Below are 23,612 nucleotides of genomic sequence, written 5' to 3'. Positions count from 1 at the left end.
ACAGATGTAAATGATAGGGCTGTCAAACGATTAAAATTTTTAATCGAGTTAATTACAGCTTAAAAATTAATTAATCGTAATTAATCGCAATTAATCGCAATTCAAACCATCTATAAAATATGCCATATTTTTCTGTAAATTATTGTTGGAATGGAAAGATAAGGCACAAGATGGATATATACATTCAACATACGGTACATAAGGACTGTATTTGTTTATTATAACAAATCAACAAGATGGCATTAACATTATTAACATTCTGTTAAAGCGATCCATGGATACAAAGACTCGTAGTTCTTAAAAAAAAAAAAAATTGTTAGTACAAGTTATAGAAATTTTGTATTAAAACCCCTCTTAATGTTTTCGTTTTAATTAAATTTGTAAAATTTTCAATCAAAAAATAAACTAGTAGCCCGCCATTGATGTCAATAATTACACAATGCTGATGGGAACTGAAGCCTATAAAATCAGTCGCACCCAAGCGCCAGCAGAGGGCGGCAAAACTCCATAGACACAACAAGTGAGCGTTTCACTGCACTATCATTTAAATCTGTCTGAGCGGGCCATCTGCGTTAATTGCGTCAAATTTTTTAACGTGATTAATTAAAAAAATTAATTAACGCCCGTTAACGCGATAATTTTGACAGCCCTAGTAAATGACAAATCAAAATTCAGGTTCTATGCTTATTATTTCTTCTGTTACTGTTCTACTTGTTTCATTAATTGCTAGTTAAGGAATTTGGTGACACTTGATTTGACAGTGGCGTCATAAGACCAAATGAACCGCCACGAAGCTTTGAATCAATTGGCTGCACTATTCCATTGGTTCAAGAAACTTCATTTGGTCATCACTGTCTTTTGGTGTAAATATCCCATGATGCAGTGAGGACAGCTGCGGCTTATAGCCCTGTGCGGCTTATCTATGGGGGGGGAAATGCCATTTTCGTGTCAAATTTGGTGGCTTATAGTGAAGTGCGCCTTATAGTGCGAAAATTACGGTACTTTGTTTCAATCCACCACTGAAAAAAACAGTTCATTTTCCAAGCAACTCTGGTTTGTTTATCACCATGAACTTTACTTTAAACAAATATTTCATCCAATAAATATGCAGCCAGGGTGTCTTTGATTTGCAAATGTTGAAATGTTGTCTTGCAACAACAAAAAAGATGCCTGTCACTTTAAGAGCAGGGCGTGTCCGCTGCACTGGAATCAGGAAGTACGTTGACGTTTGGACCTCAACGAAAAAGTCCCTCCTCAAGCTCGTCTGGTTGTGAGTGTGTGGCCGCAGAGCTGAAGGTTAGGCTGCCAGAAACATCACCAGCATCCCGGCCAGCTGCCGCCGCTTCCCCCGATGGATGACCAAGCGGTCGTCACGGGTAAGTGTCCGATCTCAAGGCTTGCTTATGCGTGTTAACCGCCTGCCATCCGAGCATTTTTCTAACTTCCCCTGACATAGCAAGAGTGTTGGCTCCTGAGTAAAGGACTTTTCCATGTTGACGTTAGCGCAGAAAATCTCTTGGATGTTTATTTCTCGCGAGATCAAACTTCTATTTCTAATGTCATGCTCCCTCAAGCCCAAACCAGTGGATCAAAGTGCTTACACTTGTGTTGTTTGTTTAGGAATATGATCTTTTCTCCACACCGCATTGTTGTTTTTTTTTTATTTCAAGCATGACCGGACCGGTTACCCATGACACATAGCGGTCACAGGAGAGCCACTGAGTAAACAAATGCTGATCTGCGTAAAGTTCATGAAAGTTTAACAATGGATCGTGTGAGTCAACCGGAAAATGGTCCTATTTGCAATCGGACAAAAAGCTTGCGACGTAGAGATTCAAATCGTTAGGAGTAAACTGTCACCTCAGAAACTTTCACCCTGAATTGAAATGAGTATCGAGAGGCGAGCTTGCGCCGGTGAGTTTATTGCTCAATCCATTTGAAGTGGGAGGCTGGCAGCGAATGAACTAGGGTTCCGACGATCGATTATTTAAGCAATTGATTAATGTATCAATGGTCAGCTCGAATAATCGAGTCATCGGGTTAGGAACATTTTACGCGTCGCGGAATAAATTTTAGGAGATGCAAAACAAAGGTCAAGATGGGACTTTCAAAAGAGTATTAAATGCGAATACAAAATAAAAGTTTTTTTTTTTGTCCAAACGATGCAGAATTGCACTTTCACTTCACAAGAGCAATATACATAATTTAAATATTTTTTAAAATACCTGAGCTTAGCCTCAAACGGTTGAAATAAATAAATAAATGATGATCTAAGTACAACAAAAGAACAATTGGCTAACTTACATAGCAAAAGTCCGCTAGCTTAAATGCTATAAAATGCGAACTTTTTTTCCCTTTTTTTTTTTTTTTACAAAGCCGTTAACGAACCGTTCAAACCTATAATCCCACGAAAAACTGCTAACTATAGCTAAAACAGCACTTTCAAAAGAGCATTAAATGCGTATAATAAATATAGAAAAGTGTTTTTTTTTTTTTTTTGTTTCAACCTATGCCGAATTGCACTTTCATTTCACAAGAGCAATAAATACATTTTAAATAATTTTCAAATACCTGAAGTTAGCCTCAAACGGTGTAAAAAAAGATTAAATGAGAATTGAAGTACAACAAAAGAACAATTGGCTAACTTGCATTGCAAAAGTCCGCTAGCTTAAATGTTATAAAAGGCTAATGTCTTTGTTTGTTTTTACAAATCTCTTAACAAACCATTGAAACACATTCCCTCAAAAAAACTGCTTACTATTGCAAAAATAACACTTTCAAAGGAACATTTAAATGCAAATACGAACTAAAATTTCAGGGGGTTTTTTTCAAACGACGCCGATTTGCACTTTCATTTCACATGAGCAATAAATGCATTTTAAATCATTTTCAAATACCTGAGTTTTGCCTCAAACAGTGGGAAAAAAAAATTATAATCGAAGTACAACAAAAGAACAATTGCTAACTTGCATAGCAAAAGTCCTCTAGCTTAAATGCTATAAATGGCTAACATTTTTTTTTTTACAAAGCTCTTAACAAACCATTCAAACACATTCCCACAAGAAACTGCTAACGATAGCTAAAACAGCACTTTCAAAAGAACATTAAATTCGAATACAAAATAAAATTCCAGAATGTTTTATTTTTCAAACGATGCATATTTGCGCTGTCATGTCACAAGAGCAATAAATGCATTTAAATTAATTTTGAAATACCTGAGTTTAGCCTCAAAAGGTGTTAAAAAAAAAATAGAATTGAAGTAGAACAAAAGAACAATTGGCTTTCATAGCAAAATTCCGCTAGCTTAAATGCTAATGTTTTTTTTTTATTTTTTATTTTTTTAAACAATGCTCTTAACAAATGGTTCAAACACATATTCCCACAGAAAAGGGCTACATATACCTATAATCTTAAATACGAATGCATTAAAAAAAAAAAAAAAAAACATTAGCTCAAACAAAAACTTATTTTGTTCTTAACAGGGAGCAGCTGGATTCAGCCATGTGAAATGAGTTATGCCATATTCACTGTTGCCACTAGAGGGCAGTGTATCCACCCAAATCAATAACATTAAAATGCAAACACTGATTAGAGCTGCAGCTATCGATTATTTTAGTAGTCGATTAATCGATAAACTAGTTAGTTGGAATAATAGAGTAATTCGCTAAGGAACAAAAAAAAAAAAGATACCTGAGCCAAGCCTCAAATTTTATAAAATCTATGTACAACAAAAGAAAAATTGGCTAATTTACATTGCAAAACTCCGCTAGCTTAAATGCTAAAACGTGCTAACTTTTTTTTTCAATGCTCTTAACAAACGGTTCAAACACATATTTCCACAAAAAAGCGGCTAAATATACCTATAAACAAAATTAAGAATGCATAAAAAAAACATTAGCTCAAACAAAAACTTTACTTATGTTGGTCTTAACAGGGAGCAGCTGGATTCAGTCATGTGAAATGAGTTATGCCGTATTCACTGTTGCCACTAGAGGGCAGTGTATCCACCCAAATCAATAAAACTAAATGCAAACACTGATTAGGGCTGCAGCTATCGACTATTTTAGTAGTCAATTGATCGATGAACTAATTAGTTCGAAGAATCGAGTAATCTGATAAGATATCAGGTCACTTCCCGTTGATTTGGGGGCATATCACGTTCACTTCCTGTACATTTTGGGTCACTTCCTATTGATTATTGTTGATAGGAGTGAATGGAAGTTTTTGCGCTATTGAAATAAATAGCGAATTGGGCATTTGGAAACAAATTGAAATTTTGCCCATTACAAATGAATGGGTATGTTTTTGGCAATTTTGGGCTGAACCGTACAACATATAAAAAACAAATCCCTGAGCTGAGCCTCAAACAGTATAAAATCAAAGTACAACAAAAGAAAAACAAAAGAAAAATTTCCTAACAAAATTGCGTTTGCTTAAATGCTAAAAAAATGCTAACTTTTTTTAATGCTCTTAACAAGCGGTTCAAACACATATTCCCACAAAAAGCGGCTAAATATGCCTATAAACAAATTTAAGAATGCATTAAAAAAATAGCTCAAACAAAAGCTTATGTTGGTCTTAGCAGGAAGCAGCTGGATTCAGCCATGTGAAATGAGTTATCCCAAATTCACTGTTGCCACTAGAGGGCAGCATATCCACCCGAATCAATAAAACTAAATGCAAAGACTTTCAAAACAAACCATTACAACGCCATTGACCGCTATTTACGTTTAAACCAATGTTCGTTCAATCGCTGCCATCCCTCCCACTTCAAATGGATTGGTCGTTTAGCACCTTCAATCGCAGAATATGAGTTAGCTCAATGGACCAACTCAGTTTTTTTGACCTCCAAAGCTGTAGCGCTTGCACATCTCTGGGCTGTAACGCTCAAGTTACCATCCTATCTCATCCCATCTTTCCATCCGCCCTTCCAGCGAGCCAGACAACAGTAACCGGGAATGATGATGGGGCCAAGACGGAGAGCAACCCCGAGTACATGGCATTTGTGCTGGTGCCAGTTTTCTTCCTCCTGGGGCTGCTAGGGGTGGTCATCTGTCACGTGCTGAAGCGGAAGGGTTACCGCTGCACCACTGCCGATGCGCCGGAAGAGGACGAAGTGCAAGAGGCGTGCGAAGGAGAGGAAAAGGATCCGGAACTGGGTGGAGGTGAGGAAACCCAGTCATGAATGAGAGCTAACTGTTTCTAATATGCAAAGTAACAATTATAATATAATTGTTAAGTTATTGACTGCCGTTGACGTGGATGGACGAATCAGACTTGCTTTAAAAACTAGAAACTGCAATTTCTGGAGAAATTACAGATCTTATCAAATTATCAAATGCAGATCTTAGACCCGCCCAGGTTGGTTTGAGGACATTTCGGGACAATATCAGGTCACTTCCTGTTGATTTGGGGACATCTGGGGGACGTGTCCTAATCATATCAAGTCATTTGGGGGCGTGTCCTGATCATATCAGGTCATTTCTGGACATTTGGTGGGCGTGTCCTAGCCATATCAGGTCATTTGGGGGCGTGTCCTGGTCATACCGGGACATTTGGGGGGCGTGTCCTGGTCATATCAGGTCATTTGGGGACATTTGCCGGGCGTGTCCTGGTCATATCAGGTAATTTGGGGACATTTGGGGGGGCGTGTCCTGGTAATATCAGTTCATTTCCTGTTGATTTGGGGACATTTGTTTTTTGCCATTGGGTAATTTGGACGTCCATGGCCATCAATGGCATCGACTTACAATTGCGTCAATGGAATCCAAGTACGTTGGCATCAATGGAATCGACAAACATGGCCGTCAATAAGATTAAACAAAGTAAATGACATTGAAAATGAATGGGAAATTTGGACGTCCATGGCCGTCAATGGCATCGACATCCATATGCGTCAATGGAATGTGGGACATTTGGGTGACACTTCCTATTGATATCTGGTCGTTTCCTATTGATTTGGGGACATTAATTTTTTTGCCATTAAAAATGAATGGGAAATTTTGACGTCCATGGCTTTCAATGGCATCGACTTACAAATGCATCAATGGAATGTGAGACATTTGGGTGACACGTCCTTTTGATATCTAATCGTTTCCTGTTGATTTGGGGACATTAATTTTTTTGCCATTAAAAATGAATGGGAAATTTGGACATCCGTGGCCGTCAATGGCATCGACATCTATATGCGTCAATGAAATGTGGGACATTTGGGTGACACGTCCTGTTGATATCTGGTCGTTTCCTGTTGATTTGCGGACATTAATTTTATTGCCATTAAAAATGAATGGGAAATTTTGACATCCATGGCTGTCAATGGCATCGACTTACAAATGCGTCAATGGAATGTGAGACATTTGGGTGACACGTCCTTTTGATATCTGATCGTTTCCTGTTGATTTGGGGACATTAATTTTTTTGCCATTAAAAATGAATGGGAAATTTGGACATTCATGGCCGTCAATGGCATCGACATCCATATGCGTCAATGAAATGTGGGACATTTGGGTGACACGTCCTATTGATATCTGGTCGTTTCCTGTTGATTTGGGGACATTAATTTTTTTGCCATTAAAAATTAATGGGAAATTTTGACGTCCATGGCCGTCAATGGCATCGACTTACAAATGTGTCAATGGAATGTGGGACATTTGGGTGACATGTCCTATTGATATCTGGTTGTTTCCTGTTGATTTGGGGACATTAATTTTTTTGCCATTAAAAATGAATGGGAAATTTTGACGTCCATGGCTGTTAATGGCATCGACTTACAAATGCGTCCATGGAATGTGAGACATTTGGGTGACACGTCCTTTTGATATCTAATCGTTTCCTGTTGATTTGGGGACATTAATTTTTTTGCCATTAAAAATGAATGGGGAATTTGGACGTCCATGGCTGTCAATGGCATCGACTTACAAATGCGTCAATGGAATGTGGGACATTTGGGCGACACGTCCTATTGATATCTGGTCGTTTCCAGTTGATTTGGGGACGTTTTTTTTTTGCCATTAAAAATGAATGGGAAATTTGGACGTCCATGGCTGTCAATGGCATCGACTTACATTTGTGTCGATGGAATCTAAGTACATTGGCATCAATAGAATCGACCGATCGGTCAAACGGTACGGGCTGCGCAGCGTGCCGAAAAAACGAATGGCGAATAGGGCCATTGGAAATGAATGGAAATTTTGCCTATTACAAATGAATGGGTATGTTTTTGACAAATTTTGGCCAAACCGTTTTGTGCTCCTTATGGGCCATGAATTCTTTTTTTTATGTATAAGTAATGTGATTTGGATACAAATTGTAGGACAAGTAGCGTTTTGAATTTTTGTTGTTGTTGTTTATTTTTTTATTTTAAAAAAAACGTGTTTTTGGGTGTGTCAAATGGGAAAAAAACCCTGCGTTGCTTGAAAATCAGCTCGTTTTGTATGAATGGTGTCAGCGGAATTTTTAAAATGGCAGCTTAAATTGCATGACATGCAAAGCTATCATCAATGAACTGTTTGACTGCCATTGATGGGGAAATACGTCCAATTAATTTCGAATGTCGCGAATGTCTCACTGGTTTCAGTTCCCAGCAGAAGGATGATCGACCACTGCATGATAAGATAGCGCTGAAAGAGTTAAGAGAAAAAATCACAAGGTCTCCTCATTGCTATGCTAAAATTTGAATAAACAAAGACCAGAAAAACGATGCATTTTCCCAGCAAATAGTCAAATTTCCAATGCCAGAAGCTGTTGGTTTTTCAGATGAAAAGACACACCCTTAGTCACCGATGCCTAAATGAACTCGAGTACCTTGCACTGTTGACTTGCGCCATTCCGTCTCATTTTTTTTTTCCAGGAAGTGAGTTTTTGCATCTTCCCGTGCGTTTCGAGGACGCTTATTACATAATCGAATGAGTACTATCTGACACAGCTTGTTTTGAACACCAGGAAGTGCGTTCGTGCTACTAATGTCGTGCTACTAATGTCATGCAGAGATTCCTTGAATTGCCACCGGCTTCAACTGTGACAGCTGCGGCCCATGTGTACTGTCGTTGCCGCGGCGACAAGCTCGTCTGGTTGCTTTCCTGTTCCAAAAGTGAACTCTATGGCTGCCGTAGAGTTAAAATGTATTTGTGAGGCTGTAAGTTGTTTCAGCTAATATACAGTGGTATGAAAAAATAACTAAACCTTTTGGAATTTCGCACATTTCTGCATAAAATCTCCATCATATGTGATCTGATCTTTGTTAAAATGACACAGATGAAAAAACTGTCTGCTTTAACTAAAACCACCCAAACATTTGCAGGTTTTCGTATTTTAATAATTAATGAAAACATGCTAAGAATGACATTTAATATTTAGTGGCCCCCTTTTGGCAGCAATAACTTCAACCAGCTGCTTCCTGTAGCTGCAGAGCAGTCTAGCACATCGATCAGGGCCCATTCTTCTCTACAAAACTGTTCAGTCAGATTCCTTGGATGTCTGGCATGACTCTCTTAATCAGGTTCAAGTCTGTTTCTTCTGAAACTATTCTAAAGTTCATTGACTTCTGTGTTTTGGATCATTGTCTTGTTGCAGCATCCCTCCACTTTTTAGCTTCGATTGTCTGACAGACGGCCTCAGGTTTTCCTGCAAAACATCCTGATAAACATTTGAATTCATTCTTCCATTAATGATTGCAAGTTGTCCAGGCCCTGAGGTAGCAAAACAGCCCCAAATCATGATGCTCCCTCAGTGGGAATGAGGTGTTGATGTTGGTGAGCTGTTCCATTTTTCCTCCACACATGATGTCGTGTGTTACTCCCAAGCAATTCAACTTTGGTTTCATCAGTCCACAAAATATTATGCCAAAACTTCTGTGGAGTGTCCGAGTGCATTTTTGCGAACATTAAACGAGCACGAATGTTTTTTTTTTTTGACAGCAGTGGCTTCTTCCGTGGAGTCCTCCCATGAACACCATTCTTGGCATAGTTTTACATATAGTTGATGTGTGCACAGAGATATTGGACTGTGCCAGCGATTTCTGTAAGTCTTTAGCAGACACTCTAGGGTTCTTTTTTTACCTCTCTGAGTATTCTGCGCTGAAGTCTTGGCCTCATCTTTGGTGAACGGCCACTCCTTGGGAGAGAAGGAACAGTGCCAGACTCTCTCCATTTGTAGATGTCTCTGACTGTCGATTGAGAAACATCCGGACTTTTAGAGATGGTTTTGTATCCTTTCCTAGCTTTGTACAAATCAACTATCCTTAATCACAGGTCTTCAGACAGCTCTTTTGACCAAGCACATCAGACAACGCTTCTCATCAAGACATTTTGTTACCAGGTGTGTGTTTTATAGTGGGCAGGGCAGCTTTAAACCACTCAACAGTGATTGGGCACACACCTGGCTTAAAATGTGTGGTAAAAATGGCTTTCAATTGCTCTTTAAGTCTCCTTAGGCAGAGGGCTCACTTACTGATTTTTCCCCCGTCTGTCATTGTTTGCATGCTATCCTCATTAAAATACGAAAACCTATAAATGTTTGTGTGGTTTTAGTTAAAGCAGACACTGTTTTTTCATCTGTGTGATTTTGACAGATCAGATCACATTTGATGGTGATTTTTTGCAGAAATGTGAGAAATTCCTAAGGGTTCAAATACTTTTCCATACCACTGTAGCTAAAAAGAATTCAAGGATTTAAGCATTTAGTCACAAAAATTTTCAACAGAAAAAGCTCATTTGCTTACTGACCATGATTATAGTTTGCAATATTTACGTGAAATTAATGCTAACTCCACTTTTTTTTTTTTTTTTTTTTTGCTTTTAACCAACAATCGAGACTGTTTTTCATCCTTATCTATCAAGAATTCAGGGATTTAAGCATTTATTCACAAGAATTTACAACGCGAAAAGCTCTTTCTTTTCACAAGGCCGTAGCTACATTTGTTTACTGACTAGCATCATAGTTCGCAATATTTACGTAAAAAAAGACAGCGATTCATGCCGGACCTACCAGGAATCTAACTGAGATTAGTCCTGATCGATGTGCCAGATCGATCCGCAGCTACAGGAAGCATCTAGTTAAAGTGATTGGCACCAAAGGGGGGCACAAAATATTAAACGTGATGTTTCACTTAATTATCTCCCCCTTTCTGTCATTGTTTGCATGCTATCCTCAGTAAAATACGAAAACCTATAAATGTTTGTGTGGTTTTAGTTAAAGCAGACACTGTTTTTTCATCTGTGTGATTTTGACAATGATAAGATCAAATTGGATGCTGATTTTATGCAGAAATGTGAGAAATTCTAAAAGGTTCAAGTACTTTTTCATACCACTGTATCGAAATTGCGATGTATCGCGATACTTTGTATCCCAATAGGTTATCAATATGCTTCGACCAAGAATTGATCGCTGTTTTGAAAATAAAAGGAACAGATTGCGAGCAAAATCTTTAATTAGAAATAGTGTCCTCGATAGCACTTTGTTGCCAAGACATCAAATTCCAGGGTTTCTACGCGAGATGTTTCGGGTCACATCCGGTTAATCATCAGGCATTACCAGGTCACTTCCTGTTGATATTGCATCGCTTCCTGTTGATTTTGGTGCGTTTCGGGGTCCTTTTTTGTTCATATCGGGTCACTTTCCGTTGATTTTGAGTCACTTTGCTTGCAAATCAATTAGAGTGAATGGAAGTTTTTGTGCCATTCAAATGAATGGCGAATAGAGCCATTGGTAATCAATGGGGAATTTTGCCCATTAGAAATAAATGGGTATGTTTTTGGCAATTTTTGGACAAACCGTACGTTTTTGGCAAAAACGTTTGCGCTCTTGAATGTTTTGATATACAAACCATTTGGAGAAAAACTGTTGGAAAAATAATAAGCCACACAAATTCAAAAATAAGTAGCTCAAATCATTTAAAGGGACAGTACGTGTTGCAGTTTCATTGATTTTTTTTTCTTCCTTCTGGCAGAGTTAAACGACACCGTCAGTGACAACAATGACACAGTTGGACAGATCGTCCATTACATCATGAAAAATGAAGGTGAGTGGCTGCCCTACTTTTGTGTTTAAAGCTGTACTGGATAGAAAATGGTTCCAAGAGACGTCAGCGGGGACGCGTGTTGCGCCATGCTTTGCGTTGATAAGAGAATGCAGCAGGCCGATAAGGACAGGGGTGCGCGTCAGACGTCCTGGGGTTAGGGGTTTCCTTCATAAAAGTGGGCTGCCATTGATGGCGGTAGACGTCAAACTATGAAATGTTTTTTTTTTGTGCTTCCCATTGCTAGTTTTAAGCATAAATGGACACTGTGATCCCAATTTGTGTACTCACTATAGAGTGGTGCGTAGTAGATGCTAACACTTTATATTGCAAAATAATTTTAAAAAATGTCATTACTGCATTTTGTTAATTAATATATGTCCCTTTTTTCTTTTTATAGCCAACTCTGATGCCCTAAAAGCCATGGTTCATGACAACAGCATTGATTCTGATGGGTAAGCTTAACCTCGCTATATATGAACGCTACCACTAGATGGCAGCGTGACTCCTTTTTTAAATCTGTGCGTCATTCACAGCAGGCAAATTTGGAGGAATGATTTATGAAGTTGATGGTACAACAATCTGAAACCTCCATGAAGTTGGCCCACTATCAGACGCAGTTTTATATAAAAACTAGAAACTGATATTTCTGGAGAAATTTGCTGTGTGGACATACAGATTATGTTGGTTTGGGGACATTTTGGGGACTCATTTCAGGTCACTTCCTGTTGATTTGGGGACATTTGGGGGACACGTCCTGGTCATGTCAGGTCATTTGGGACATTTGGAGGGCGTGTCCTAGTCATATACGGTCATTTCCTGTTGATTTGAGTACACTTATTTTTTGCCATTGAAATTGAATGGGTAATTTGGACATTAATGGCCGTCAATGGCATCGACTAACAATTGTGTGAATGGAAAACAAGTAAATTGGCAGCGATAGAATCGACAAACATGGCCGTCAATGGCATTTACTTTGTTTAATGCCATTGAAAAATGAATGGGAAATTTGGACGTCCATGGCCGTCAATGGCATTGACATGGGATCCACTTACAATTGCGTCAATGGAATCCAAGTACATTGGCATCAATAGAATCAATAAACATGGCTGTCAATGGCATTAAACAAAGTAAATGCCAATGAAAAATGAAGGGAAATTTGGACGTCTATGGCCGGCAATGGCATTGACATCCGTATTCGTCAATAGAATCCCAGTACATTGACATCGATAGATTTGACATGCATGGCTGTCAATGGCATCTATCTAAATTGGCCCAATGCAATGTTGATGCCATTGGAAATGAATGGAAAATTTGGACATCCATGGCCGTCAATGGCATCAACTTACATATCCGTCAATGGAATCGGGGACATTTGGGGGACAGGTCGTATGGATATCTGGTCATTTTCTGTTGTTTTGCGGACATAGTTTTTTTGCCATTGAAAATGAACGGGAAATTTGGACGTTGATGGCCGTCAATGGCATCGACTCACATATGTATCAATGGAATTCAAGTGCATTGGCATCAATAGATTCGACATACATGGCCGTCAATGGCATCAATGCAATGTAGATTATTGTTGATTTGGGTGGATACCTCTTGTGGCAGAAGTGAATATTACATAACTCATTTCACATGGCTGAATCCAGATGATCCCTGTTAAGGCCAACATTTTTGTTCGAGCTAATATTTTTTTTAATGCATTCTTAATTTAGTTTTTTTTTGTACATTTATCCGCTTTTTGTGGCAATATGTGTTTGAACCATTTGGTAAGAGCATTGTTTACATTAAAAAAAAAAAAAACTTAGCATTTTTTTTGCATTTTTTTTTTTTTAGCATTAAAGCTAGCGGACTTTTGCTATGCAAGTTATCCTAATCGTTTGTGCTAGGTATGTGCCCCGTTTGTGCTGTGATCGTTTTGAAGATATTTAAATATTCATTTCAAGTCATGACGTCAATCGCAGCCCCTACGTCGCGACTGATGGCGCGTACCAAATCTTTCAATCACAGAGGGGTGTCCCAACAAGGCGCAATGGTACCCCTTTGGGTTCATTTTGCAGTAAATGGGGTGGTTACGAGTCACGTCATCACTCGAAATTAATAATTCAAGCCCCCCCATTTACTGCAAATTGGTCCCGAAGGGGTGGCATTGTGCCTTGTTGGGACACCCCTCTGTTATTGAGAGAGTTGGTACGCTCCGTCAGCCGCGGTAGTTGGATACACAAAAGCTGCAAGTGACGTCATCACCTAAAATTGATATCTCAACCCCCCAAAGGGGTACCATTTGTTGTGCTACATCTGCGCTAGTTGGTGGGACACCCCTCTATTTTGAGACAGTTGGTACGCTCCGTCAGCTGCAGGAGTTGGATACGGAAAAGCTGCGAGTGATGTTATGGCTCGAAATTAATATCTCAATATCTATAAAATAGGGCTGCAGCTATCAATTATTTTAGCAGTCGATTAATCAATGAACTAGTTAGTTCGAATAATCGAGTAATCGGATAGGAACCTGAAAAATTAAAATATCTGAGCCTCAAACTTTTAAAAAAATGAGTAAGGATCTATGTACAACAAAAGAAATATTGGCTCAATTACATAGCAAACGTCAGCTAGCTTAAATGCTATATAATGCTAATGGTTTTTTTTTTTTTTTTTTTGACAAAGCTCTAAAAAAATGGTTCAGACTCATATTCCCTCAAAAAAACGACTAAATATACCTATAAATTACGAATGCATTAAAAAGCATTCGCCCAAACAAAAACGTAGCTTACGTTGGTCTTATCAGGGAGCAGTTGGATTCAGCCATGTGAAATGAGGCCGACCAGACTGCAATGTATCCACCCTAATCAATAAAACTAAATGTAAACACTTTCAAAATAAACACCACTTTAATGAAACTAATACTCGAAGCAACAAAATTTAATTCTAATATTTTTTTCTTATCGAATATTCGAGTTAATCGATTAATTGTTGCAGCACTACTATAAAACGATAGCAGAACATACAAACAAAAATTACAGCAGAAACGTAGCATAAACAAATGGCACTATTTTAGCTCCATTTTGCAATAAACGGGGCTGCTTGATGTCATCACTCAAAATTAATTTCTCAAAAACAATAGTAGCACAAATGAATGAGGTCATTTTTATATAAATTTGCATCTGATGGGGAGCCAACTTTGCGAATGTTAATCTGTTTTTCAATTAATACAATTTTTTTGAATGAAAACTGTTGCGGAATCTCTCTCCCTGCTCTGCAGAGCGCCCATCACCCCCTCATCTCCCCTGACGCCCTCCCCACCCATGACCCCGACATCCCCAGGAGCGCCCCCGGGGGCCGCCAAGCACACCTGCAACCACCTGCACACCATTGGCGGCGTGGGAGGTCACAAAAACATCTGCACGCGTTGCAACCAGAAGAAATGGCCGCTCGTGAGCAAGCCGGCGGCTCGCAGGGTGGAGCAGCGCCGCACCCACCACGGGGAGGTCACGGTGCTGTCCGTGGGCAGGTTGGCGCCGCATTCCGACTTTCGGGATGTGTCATTTCTTGAGTGGAACACAGGATATTTTTTGTTTTCCCGTTCAGGTTCCGTGTAACAAAATGTGAAAAACCTACCAGGGAACGACGGACGCTGCTAATAGCAGATCCCAACAGGAGTGTCCCATCCGATGACGCTGTGTCAAATAGCCGGACGATATCCGAGTCCCAAGAGGTTAGTTTTTGGGAAAATTTTCAGTACAGCTAGTCCCTGGGTTACACCTGACTCGATTTACGCGATTTCAACTTCACGACGCCAGAGTATCGTCCGCCATTTTGTCTTATTGTACCTCACAGTGTCTTATTTTTTACTTCATTAATATGACGTGTTCTGTCCTCACTAAACATGGAGTTGTTCAGCTTTACAGACAGCAAACAAGGCAATTGTGCTTTTTGAAGCTTTTTAGTTCCTCCACTTTTGACAATTTGTTAAGCTGTAACATACATATGTACACTTATGTTCAAACACGACACGCATTTTAACAATAAAACATTTGACACATAACAACTGGTGTTCAAAAATCCATTTACTCTGATCAATGTGAAAATTTAGTAAATGAAATTAGCCTAATTTGCCTAACAAAAGTTCGCTAGCTTAAATGCCACGAATGCTAACGCACTTACAATTCTCATAGCAAATCGCTCACACATTTCTCCACAATCTGTAGCTCTAAACGCAATTACAAATGCATACACATTTATTAGCTGAAACAGCTTACAGCCTCAAGTGGGCCAAACCAGAGCGCAGCTGTCCCTGATCCATGTTAGACCCAATGCTGCCACCAGTGGTCAGTGTGTCTTCCTTCATTGAACAAAATACACTACTTTTGGATCATTATTTTGCAGTTCCTAAAGGGTTAATTCCGACACGCAGAAATTCGGGTTACATGGTTAGCGTTGGAATAGAACTCGTTCGTAACTGGGTGACTACCTGTATGTAAATTTAAGAGATTAAATTGGCCTAAAACCTAACAAAAGTCCACTAGCTTAAATGCTACGAATGCTAACGTATTTACATATATTACATGTATTCTAGTAGCAAATCGCTCGTGCACAAACTCGTCTCCACAAACTGAAGCTTTAAACGTAATTACAAATGCATACATAAATATATATTAGCTGAAACAACTTACAGCCTTATGTGGGCCAAACCAGAGCGCAGCTATCTACTATCCATGTCAGACCCAACGCTGCCATCAGAAGGCAGTGAAACCTGCATCATTAAACTAAATACAATACTTTTGGACTTTTTGGATAGTTATTTTGTGATTTAGGGGTACTTAAAGGGTTAATCCAGATTCACGCTGAAATTCAGGTTACGTCGCCAGTGTATCAACGGAACTCGTTCGTAACCGGGGAACTACCTGTATGTGAATTTAGTAGATTAAATTAGCCTAAAACCTAACAAAAGTCCGCTAGCTTAAATGCTTCGATGCTAAAATGTTCACAATTTTCATAGCAAATTGCTCGTGCATATCTCCACAAACCGAAGCTCTAAACTTAATTACAAATGCATACACAAAAATATATTAGCTGAAACAACTTACTGCATAATGTGGGCCAAACTAGAGCGCAGCTATACTTTATTCATAGACGTCGAAGTCTGCTTCTCAGTCATAGAAGGCGACAGTCCAGCCAGACTCGACGCTGGCACCAGAGGGCAGTGTATCTTCCATTATTGAACAAAATACAATACTTTTGTATAGTTATTTTGCGGTACTTAAAGGGTTAATTCGGCTTCCATCGCCAGCGTAGGAACAGAACTCGTTTGTAACCGGGGGACTACCTGTATGTAAATTAAGTAGATTTAATTAGCCTAAAACCTAACAAATGTCAGCTAGCTTAAATGCTACAAATGCTAACGTATTTATAATTCTCGTAGCAAATCGCTCGCGCATATCTCCACAAACTGTAGCTTTAAACTTAATTACAAATGCATCCACAAACATATTAGCTGAAACAACTTACAACCCTATGTGGGCCAAACCAGAGCGCAGCTATCCTTTATCCACGTCAGACCCAATGCTGCCACCAGAGGGCAGTGTATCCTTTATTATTAAACAAAGTACAAAACTTTTGGATAGTTATTTTGGGGTACCTAAAGGGTTAATTCTGACTTACGCAGAAATTCGGGTGATGTCACCGGCGTAGGAATGCAACTCGTTCGTAACTGGGGGACTACCTGTATGTAAATTTAGTAGATTAGATGAGTCTAAAACCTAACACAAGTCCGCTCATGCATATCTCACAAACTGTAGCTTTAAACTGAATTACAAATGCATACACGAAAACATATATTAGCTGAAATAACTTACAGCCTTATGTGGGCCAAACCAGAGCGCAGCAATCCTCTATGCATGTCATCCATTAAACAAAATACAATACTTTTGGACTTTTTGGATAGTTATTTTGAGATTTAAGGGTATTTAAAGGGTTAATCGGGACTTACGCAGAAATTCGGATTACATCGCCAGCGTAGGAACTGAACTTATTCGTAACCCGGGAACTACCTGTACTGCACTGCTGCCATTGACGGAACTAGACATCCAATCCATTTAAATTTTGACTCTTTGTCAAATTCACTGTCGGTTCCGTCACTGTCGACACCTGTCATAAGCATCCATTAATGCTCATGACAGTGTCATGTCAATTATGATTGCCTAATGACAGTCTTATGGCGCCACTGTCAGATAAATTGTTACCAAATACCATAACTAGCAATTAATAAAACAACTGGAACAGTAACTGAAGTAACTGAAGAAATAATTAGAACAGAACATCAATTTTGATTGGTATTTACATCTGAAGAGCTGCATTCATAGCCAGTCTTCCCAGTTTAAATGAATTGGGTGTCTATGTTTGTCAATGGCAGGCAATGAGTTTAATATGGGTTACTCCTTGTTAATTTTGAGGTACTTATGGGTCAGTTCCAGTTGGGTCTGGGGCATTAATGGTCATTCCAGATGACCATAATTTTCGGACTCGAGGCCGCTGCTTTTTTCCCCTCATAGTCTATAGTCCAGTTCGGCTTATTTGTTGATTTATTTGGGTTACCAGTAATAGGGTTAGGGACAGTCTTATGGCGCCACTGTCAAATAAAGTGTGACCAAATTCCAAATTTGCCTTGCCTTGCCTTGCCTTTAGTGCTGCAATGCATGCTTAGAGGCATGTTGGATGAAAACAGTGTTGACAGCAGGTGGCAGCAGAGGTTGACTGTTGACCCCAAGAGAACAGTGATGGCCATATTAAGCTTCTTGAAGGAATGAAGCTTTACAGCCAATTGGTTCTCAAAGCTTCATGGTGGTTCATTTGGTCTTATGACAGTGTTATGATGCCACTGTCAAAAAATGTGGTCCTGGTTATTATCTTTTGATGTGAATATCCCACTTTTGGGTCACTTCCGGTTAGTTTCGGGGCACTTCAATTGAGATTTACTGATAATTATCCCATTATTTTTGTGGAAATCGAAAGTCACATTTAAATTTCGGTGGTTTGTTGTTTTTGGCATAAACATTTTTTTTTTTGTTCATCCAGGAGGACAAAGACAACTGAAAGAAATCAAGGTGAGTGACTTTATTCACTGCATCGTCTACTAGGCCTGTCGTGATAACAAATTTTCGTTGGCGAAATGTTGTCTCATAAATTATTGCCGATATGCGATAAAATTGTCAATTTAAAAAAAAAACAAAAACAAAAAAAATTCAACCACTAATGTCATGACAATACGTCCTAATAAAACACCCATTGCAAATGTTGGAAACCAGCGAGTTGTCGTGTTTGAAGCGTCACCAATTTTGGAGAAGACTGCTAATGTTTTAAAGCAGGCTAAAGTGGTTAGTACATTGTCTTTTTGCCATTAGCCGCAATGTACCAGTGCAAACGTTTTACAATGTTTAATCATAGACTTTATAATGTATTGACGGGTAACAGGGTCGATAAATAGGGGGGCCGCATTGTTGGCGAGACCGTCAAAGCCGACAAAGTGGAAGAACAGATAAAGAGCTTTTTTCGTTGAAAATTCTTGTGAATAAATGCTTAAATCCCCGAATTCTTTATCGATATGGACGTAAAACAGTCTCGATTCTTGGTTAAAAGCAAAAAAAAACGTTCCGTTAGCATTTATTTCATGTAAATATGTCGAAGTACAATGGTAGTCTGTTAGTAAATGTAGCTAGCGGCCGATTTATGTAAACAGAGCTTTTCCGGTGAAAATTCTTGTGAATAAATGCTTAAATCCCCGAATTCTTTATCGATATGGACGTAAAACAGTCTCGATTCTTGGTTAAAAGCAAAAAAAAACGTTCCGTTAGCATCAATTTTACGTAAATATGTCGACGTACAATGCTAGTCTGTTAGTGAATGTAGCTAGCGGCCGCCTTATGTAAACAGAGCTTTTCCGGTGAAACTTCTTGTGAATAAATGCTTAAATCCCCGAATTCTTTATAGATATGGACGTACAGTAAACTGTCTCGATTCTTGGTTAAAAGCAAAGAAAAAACGTGCAGTTAGCATTAATTTTACACAAATATGTCGATGTACAATGCTAGTCTGTTAGTGAATGTAGCTAGCGGCCGCCTTATGTAAACAGAGCTTTTCCGGTGAAAATTCTTCTGAATAAAAGCTTAAATCCCCGAATTCTTTATCGATATGTACGTAAAACAGTCTCGATTCTTGGTTAAAAGCAAAACAAACGTGCCGTTAGCATTTATTTTATGTAAATATGTCTAAGTACAATGCTAGTCTGTTCGTGAATGTAGCTAGTGGCTGCCTTATGTAAACAAAGCTTTTCCGGTGAAAATTCTTGTGAATAAAAGCTTAAATCCCCGAATTCTTTATAGATATGGACGTAAAACAGTCTCGATTCTTGGTTAAAAGCAAAAAAAATCGGGCAGTTAGTATTAATTTTACGTAAATATTACGAACTACGATGCTAGTCAGTAAGCAAATGTAACTGCCGCCTTTTGAAAACAAAGAGCTTTTTCCGTTGAAAATTCTGGTGAATAAAAGCTTAAATCTCCGAATTCTTTAGATATGGACGTAAAACACTCTCGATTCTTGGTTAAAAGCAAAAAATAAACGTGCAGTTAACATTTATTTTACGTAAATATGTCTAAGTACAGTGCTAGTCTGTTCGTAAATGTAGCTAGCGGCTGCCTTATGCAAACAGAGCTTTTCCAGTGAAAATTCTTGTGAATAAAAGCTTAAATCCCCGAATTCTTTATCGATATGGACGTAAAACAGTCTCGATTCTTAGTTAAAAGCAAAAAAAAAAAAAAAAAACAGGCAGTTAGCATTATTTTACGTAAATATTACGAACTACGATGCTAGTCAGTAAGCAAATGTAACTGTCGCCTTTTGAAAACAAAGATCTTTTTCCGTTGAAAATTCTGGTGAACAAAAGCTTCAATCTCCGAATTCTTTAGATATGGACGTAAAACACTCTCGATTCTTGGTTAAAAGCAAAAAAAAAAAATTGATTCTAATTAAATTTTTGCTGCTTCGATTATTCGTTTAATTAACGTGGCGTTATAATGGTTTGCTTTAAAAGTGTTTGCATTAAGTTTTATTGATTTGGATGGATACATTGCCCTCTTGTGGCATCAGTGACTATGATATAACCCATTTCACATGGCTGAATCCAGCTGCTCCCTGTTAAGACAAACATAAGCTAAGTTTTTGTTTGAGCTAATGTTTTTTTAATGCAATCAGAATTGAGTTAATAGGTATATTTGGCCGTTTTTTGTGGGAATATGTGTTTAAACCATTTGTTAAGAGCATTGTCAAAAAAAAAAAAAAAAAAAAAACTTTAGCAATTTATAGCATTTAAGCTAGCGGTCTTTTGCTATGTAAGTTAGCCAAATGTTCATTTGTTGTACTTAGATCCTCATTATATTTCTATAGAATTTGAGGCTTTTTTATGTTCCCTATCCGATTATTACGATTATCATTGCATATCGCAACAGGCTCACATCGCACACAATTCCTAGGCAACGATTTTCTTTTAATTTTCTTTATTCCTGCTTTCGCCAGCTTTTTCCAAAGACACTTTTGAAGCCTCCCGACGACAACGTCGACACACGAGCAATATCTGGACCAGCGAGGCGTAGTCACGCAAGCCTCTTAGTTTGCAGCTACGGAGGAGCAACGCAAGTGTTTCTTTCTGATTTCATTTCAACGCCTCCTCGGTTTAATCGGACTGGAATCGGTACGAGCAGTCGGATACAAGCTAAGCTAAGTGTCAAATGTTTATGTGTATATCGATAAGTGCGAGTATATCATTTACAATGGCTTCTATAGTAGTGTTGCACCGATACTAGTATTGGTATACAAGATGTAGCCTGCCGCTAATGAGCTAGCGGCCATCTTGGGCAGGGCGACCAGTGATTGAAAAATAGATCTCGATCTGTTATTTTAGCGCCCTATTATCGGTGCAACACTACCCCCAAAAAAATGTATATTTTTTCAAGACATATATGCCTTTTTTTTTATTTTAACGTGACTTTAGGTCAACTTAATTTTACTGTTAGCATTTCATTTGTATTTTCTCAAGGTCTACAGGTTGTTTGGTCCATTTCATCTTGTTTTCCTTCATTTTGGTTTGACTTTTATCTCACATGGCGAGCGTTAGCCGCTAGCTTAAGTGATGCCAAAGTAAGAGCGTTACCTCTTCTCTCATTTTTCCGAGGGTTACTCTCCTTTTTTTCATATATATGTATTTGTTTATAACGTCAGTGTCATCACATCACTTTTTGGATGTTTTATTCATTTCTGCTGTGTGTGTTTTTTTTATTTAAAGACAGAAAACATGGAAATAAAAAGGAATGTATACATGAATTCTCATTGTTAGCATGTAGCATTACAGATGAAGCACACAACTCTATCAATACTCCTTGGATATTATGATCAACAACACAAAATGAAATGTTAAATTTGCTTGATGAACTCTTTCAATGCCAATAATGAGGCTCTTAATAACTCAAAACTCTATCGCTAGCGGCGTGACAATTTATCATGACACGCAAAGACGCTTCACAAGAAAGCTGGGTACACAGTAGCTTAACAACAATGACAAATCATCATAAAATTAGATTAAAAGCAGGATAAGAGTAAATAAAAATTTAGGAGGTCAAGATAAATCCGAGATAAGGATCATGGTGGGTAAGAAAGAGTAAACAGGTGTGTTTTGAGTCTACAGTGGTATGAAAAGTATCTGAACGTTTTGGAATTTTTACATATTTCTGCAAAAATCCCAATAACGTGATTTGATCTATGTCAAAATCACACAGATGAAAAAACTGTCTGCTTTAACTAAAACCACACAAAAATGTATAGGTTTTCATATTTTAATGAGGATAGAAAGCAAACAATGACAGAAGGGGGAAAAATAAGGAAGTGAAAAATCACGTTTAATATTTTGTGCCCCCCTTTGGCAGCAATAACTTCAACCAAACGCTTCCTGTAGCTGCAGATCAGCCTGGCACATCAATCAGGACTAATCTTGGCAAATTAGCTTTTTCTGTTGAATTTTTTTGTGACTTAATGCTTAAATCCTTGAATTCTTTATAGCTACAGTGGTATGAAAAAGTATCTGAACCCTTAGGAATTTTTCACATTTCTGCAGAAAATCACCATCAAATGTGATCTGATCTTTGTCAAAATCACACAGATGAAATAACAGTGTCTGCTTTAACTAAAAGTACTCAAACATTTATAGGTTTTCATATTTTAATGAGGATAGCATACAAACAATGACAGAAAGGGGGAGATAAGTAAATGAAACATCACGTTTAATATTTTGTGCTCCCCCCTTTGGCAGCAATAACATTAACCAGATGCTTCCTGTAGCTGCAGATCAGTCTGGCACATCGATCAGGACTCATCTTGGCCCATTCTTCTCTACAAAACTGCTGTATTTCAGTCAGATTCCTGGGATGTCTGACATAAATCGCTGTCTTTTTTTACGTAAATATTGCGAACTATGATGCTAGTCAGTAAGCAAATGTAGCTGTGGCCTTATGAAAACAAAGAGCTTTTCCGTTGAAAATTTTTCTGAATAAATGCTTAAATCCCTGAATTCTTGATAGATAAGGATGTAAAACAGTCTCGTTTGTTGATTAAAAGCAAAAAGAAAACGTGGAGTTAGCATTAATTTTACGTAAATATTGCGAACTATAATAATGGTCAGTAAGCAAATGAGCTTTTTCTGTTGAAAATTTTGCGACTAAATGCTTAAATCCTTGAATTCTTTATAGCTACATTGGTATGAAAAAGTATCTGAACCCTTAGGAATTTCTCACATTTCTGCAGAAAATCACCTTCAAATATGATCTGATCTTGGTCAAAATCACACAGATGAAAAAAACTGCTTTCACTAAAACCACCCAAACATTTATAGGTTTTCATATTTTAATGAGGATAGTATGCAAACAATGACAGACGGGGTGAAAATAACCAAGTGAACATTCTGCCTAAGGAGACTTAAAGAGCACTTGAAACCAATTTTTACCAAACATTTTAATTCATGTGTGTGCCCACTGCCCAATCACTGATGAGTGGTTTGAAGCTACCCTGCCCACTATAAAACACACACCTGGTAAGAAATGGCTTGATGAGAAGCATTGTCTGATGTGCATCATGGCTCGGTCAAAAGAGCTGTCTGAAGACCTGCGATCAAGGATTGTTGATTTGTATAAAGCTGGGAAAGGATACAAAAACCATCTCTAAAAGTGTGGATGTTCATCAATCGACAGTCAGAGAAGTTGTCTACAAATGGAGAGTTTGGCACTGTTGCTTTTCTCCCAAGGAGTGACCGTCCACAAAAGATTACGCCAAGAGTTCAGCGCAGAATATTATGATAGATAAAAAAATAACCATTAAGTGTCTGCTAAAGACTTACAGAAATCATGGAACAGTCCAATATCTCTGTGCACACATCGACTGTATGTAAAACGATGGCCAAGAATGGTGTTCATAGGAGGACTCCACGGAGGAAGCCACTGCTGTCTAAAAAAAACCTTGTTGCTCGTTTAAAGTTCGCAAAAAGGCACTAGGACACTCC

General features: G+C 38.3%; 2 protein-coding genes across 2 annotated transcripts in view; one reads left to right on the top strand and one right to left on the bottom strand.

The window, feature by feature from the left end:
* Nucleotides 1–1,217: 1,217 nt before the first annotated feature.
* rell1 (RELT like 1) lies at nt 1,218–22,427 on the top strand. The gene is made up of 8 exons (XM_057855363.1): nt 1,218–1,376; nt 4,935–5,165; nt 10,946–11,017; nt 11,415–11,469; nt 14,277–14,525; nt 14,603–14,729; nt 18,089–18,117; nt 20,585–22,427. Exons 1-7 carry the CDS (start codon nt 1,352–1,354, stop codon nt 18,104–18,106), a joined length of 777 nt encoding a protein of 258 aa, XP_057711346.1. The 5' UTR covers nt 1,218–1,351; the 3' UTR covers nt 18,107–18,117; nt 20,585–22,427.
* Nucleotides 8,866–23,612, bottom strand: part of zgc:194930 (uncharacterized protein LOC557813 homolog) — a 28,680-nt gene continuing 13,933 nt past the window's right edge. Inside the window, exon 4 of the mRNA XM_057855364.1 lies at nt 8,866–9,163. The gene's annotated coding sequence lies outside the window, so the exon portion shown is untranslated. The remainder of the gene's footprint in view (nt 9,164–23,612) is intronic.

Source organism: Corythoichthys intestinalis, chromosome 13 (genome assembly GCF_030265065.1).
Source record: "Corythoichthys intestinalis isolate RoL2023-P3 chromosome 13, ASM3026506v1, whole genome shotgun sequence".
In the NCBI taxonomy this organism is placed as follows: domain Eukaryota; kingdom Metazoa; phylum Chordata; class Actinopteri; order Syngnathiformes; family Syngnathidae; genus Corythoichthys; species Corythoichthys intestinalis.
This window is presented reverse-complemented; position numbering and strand designations above follow the sequence as displayed.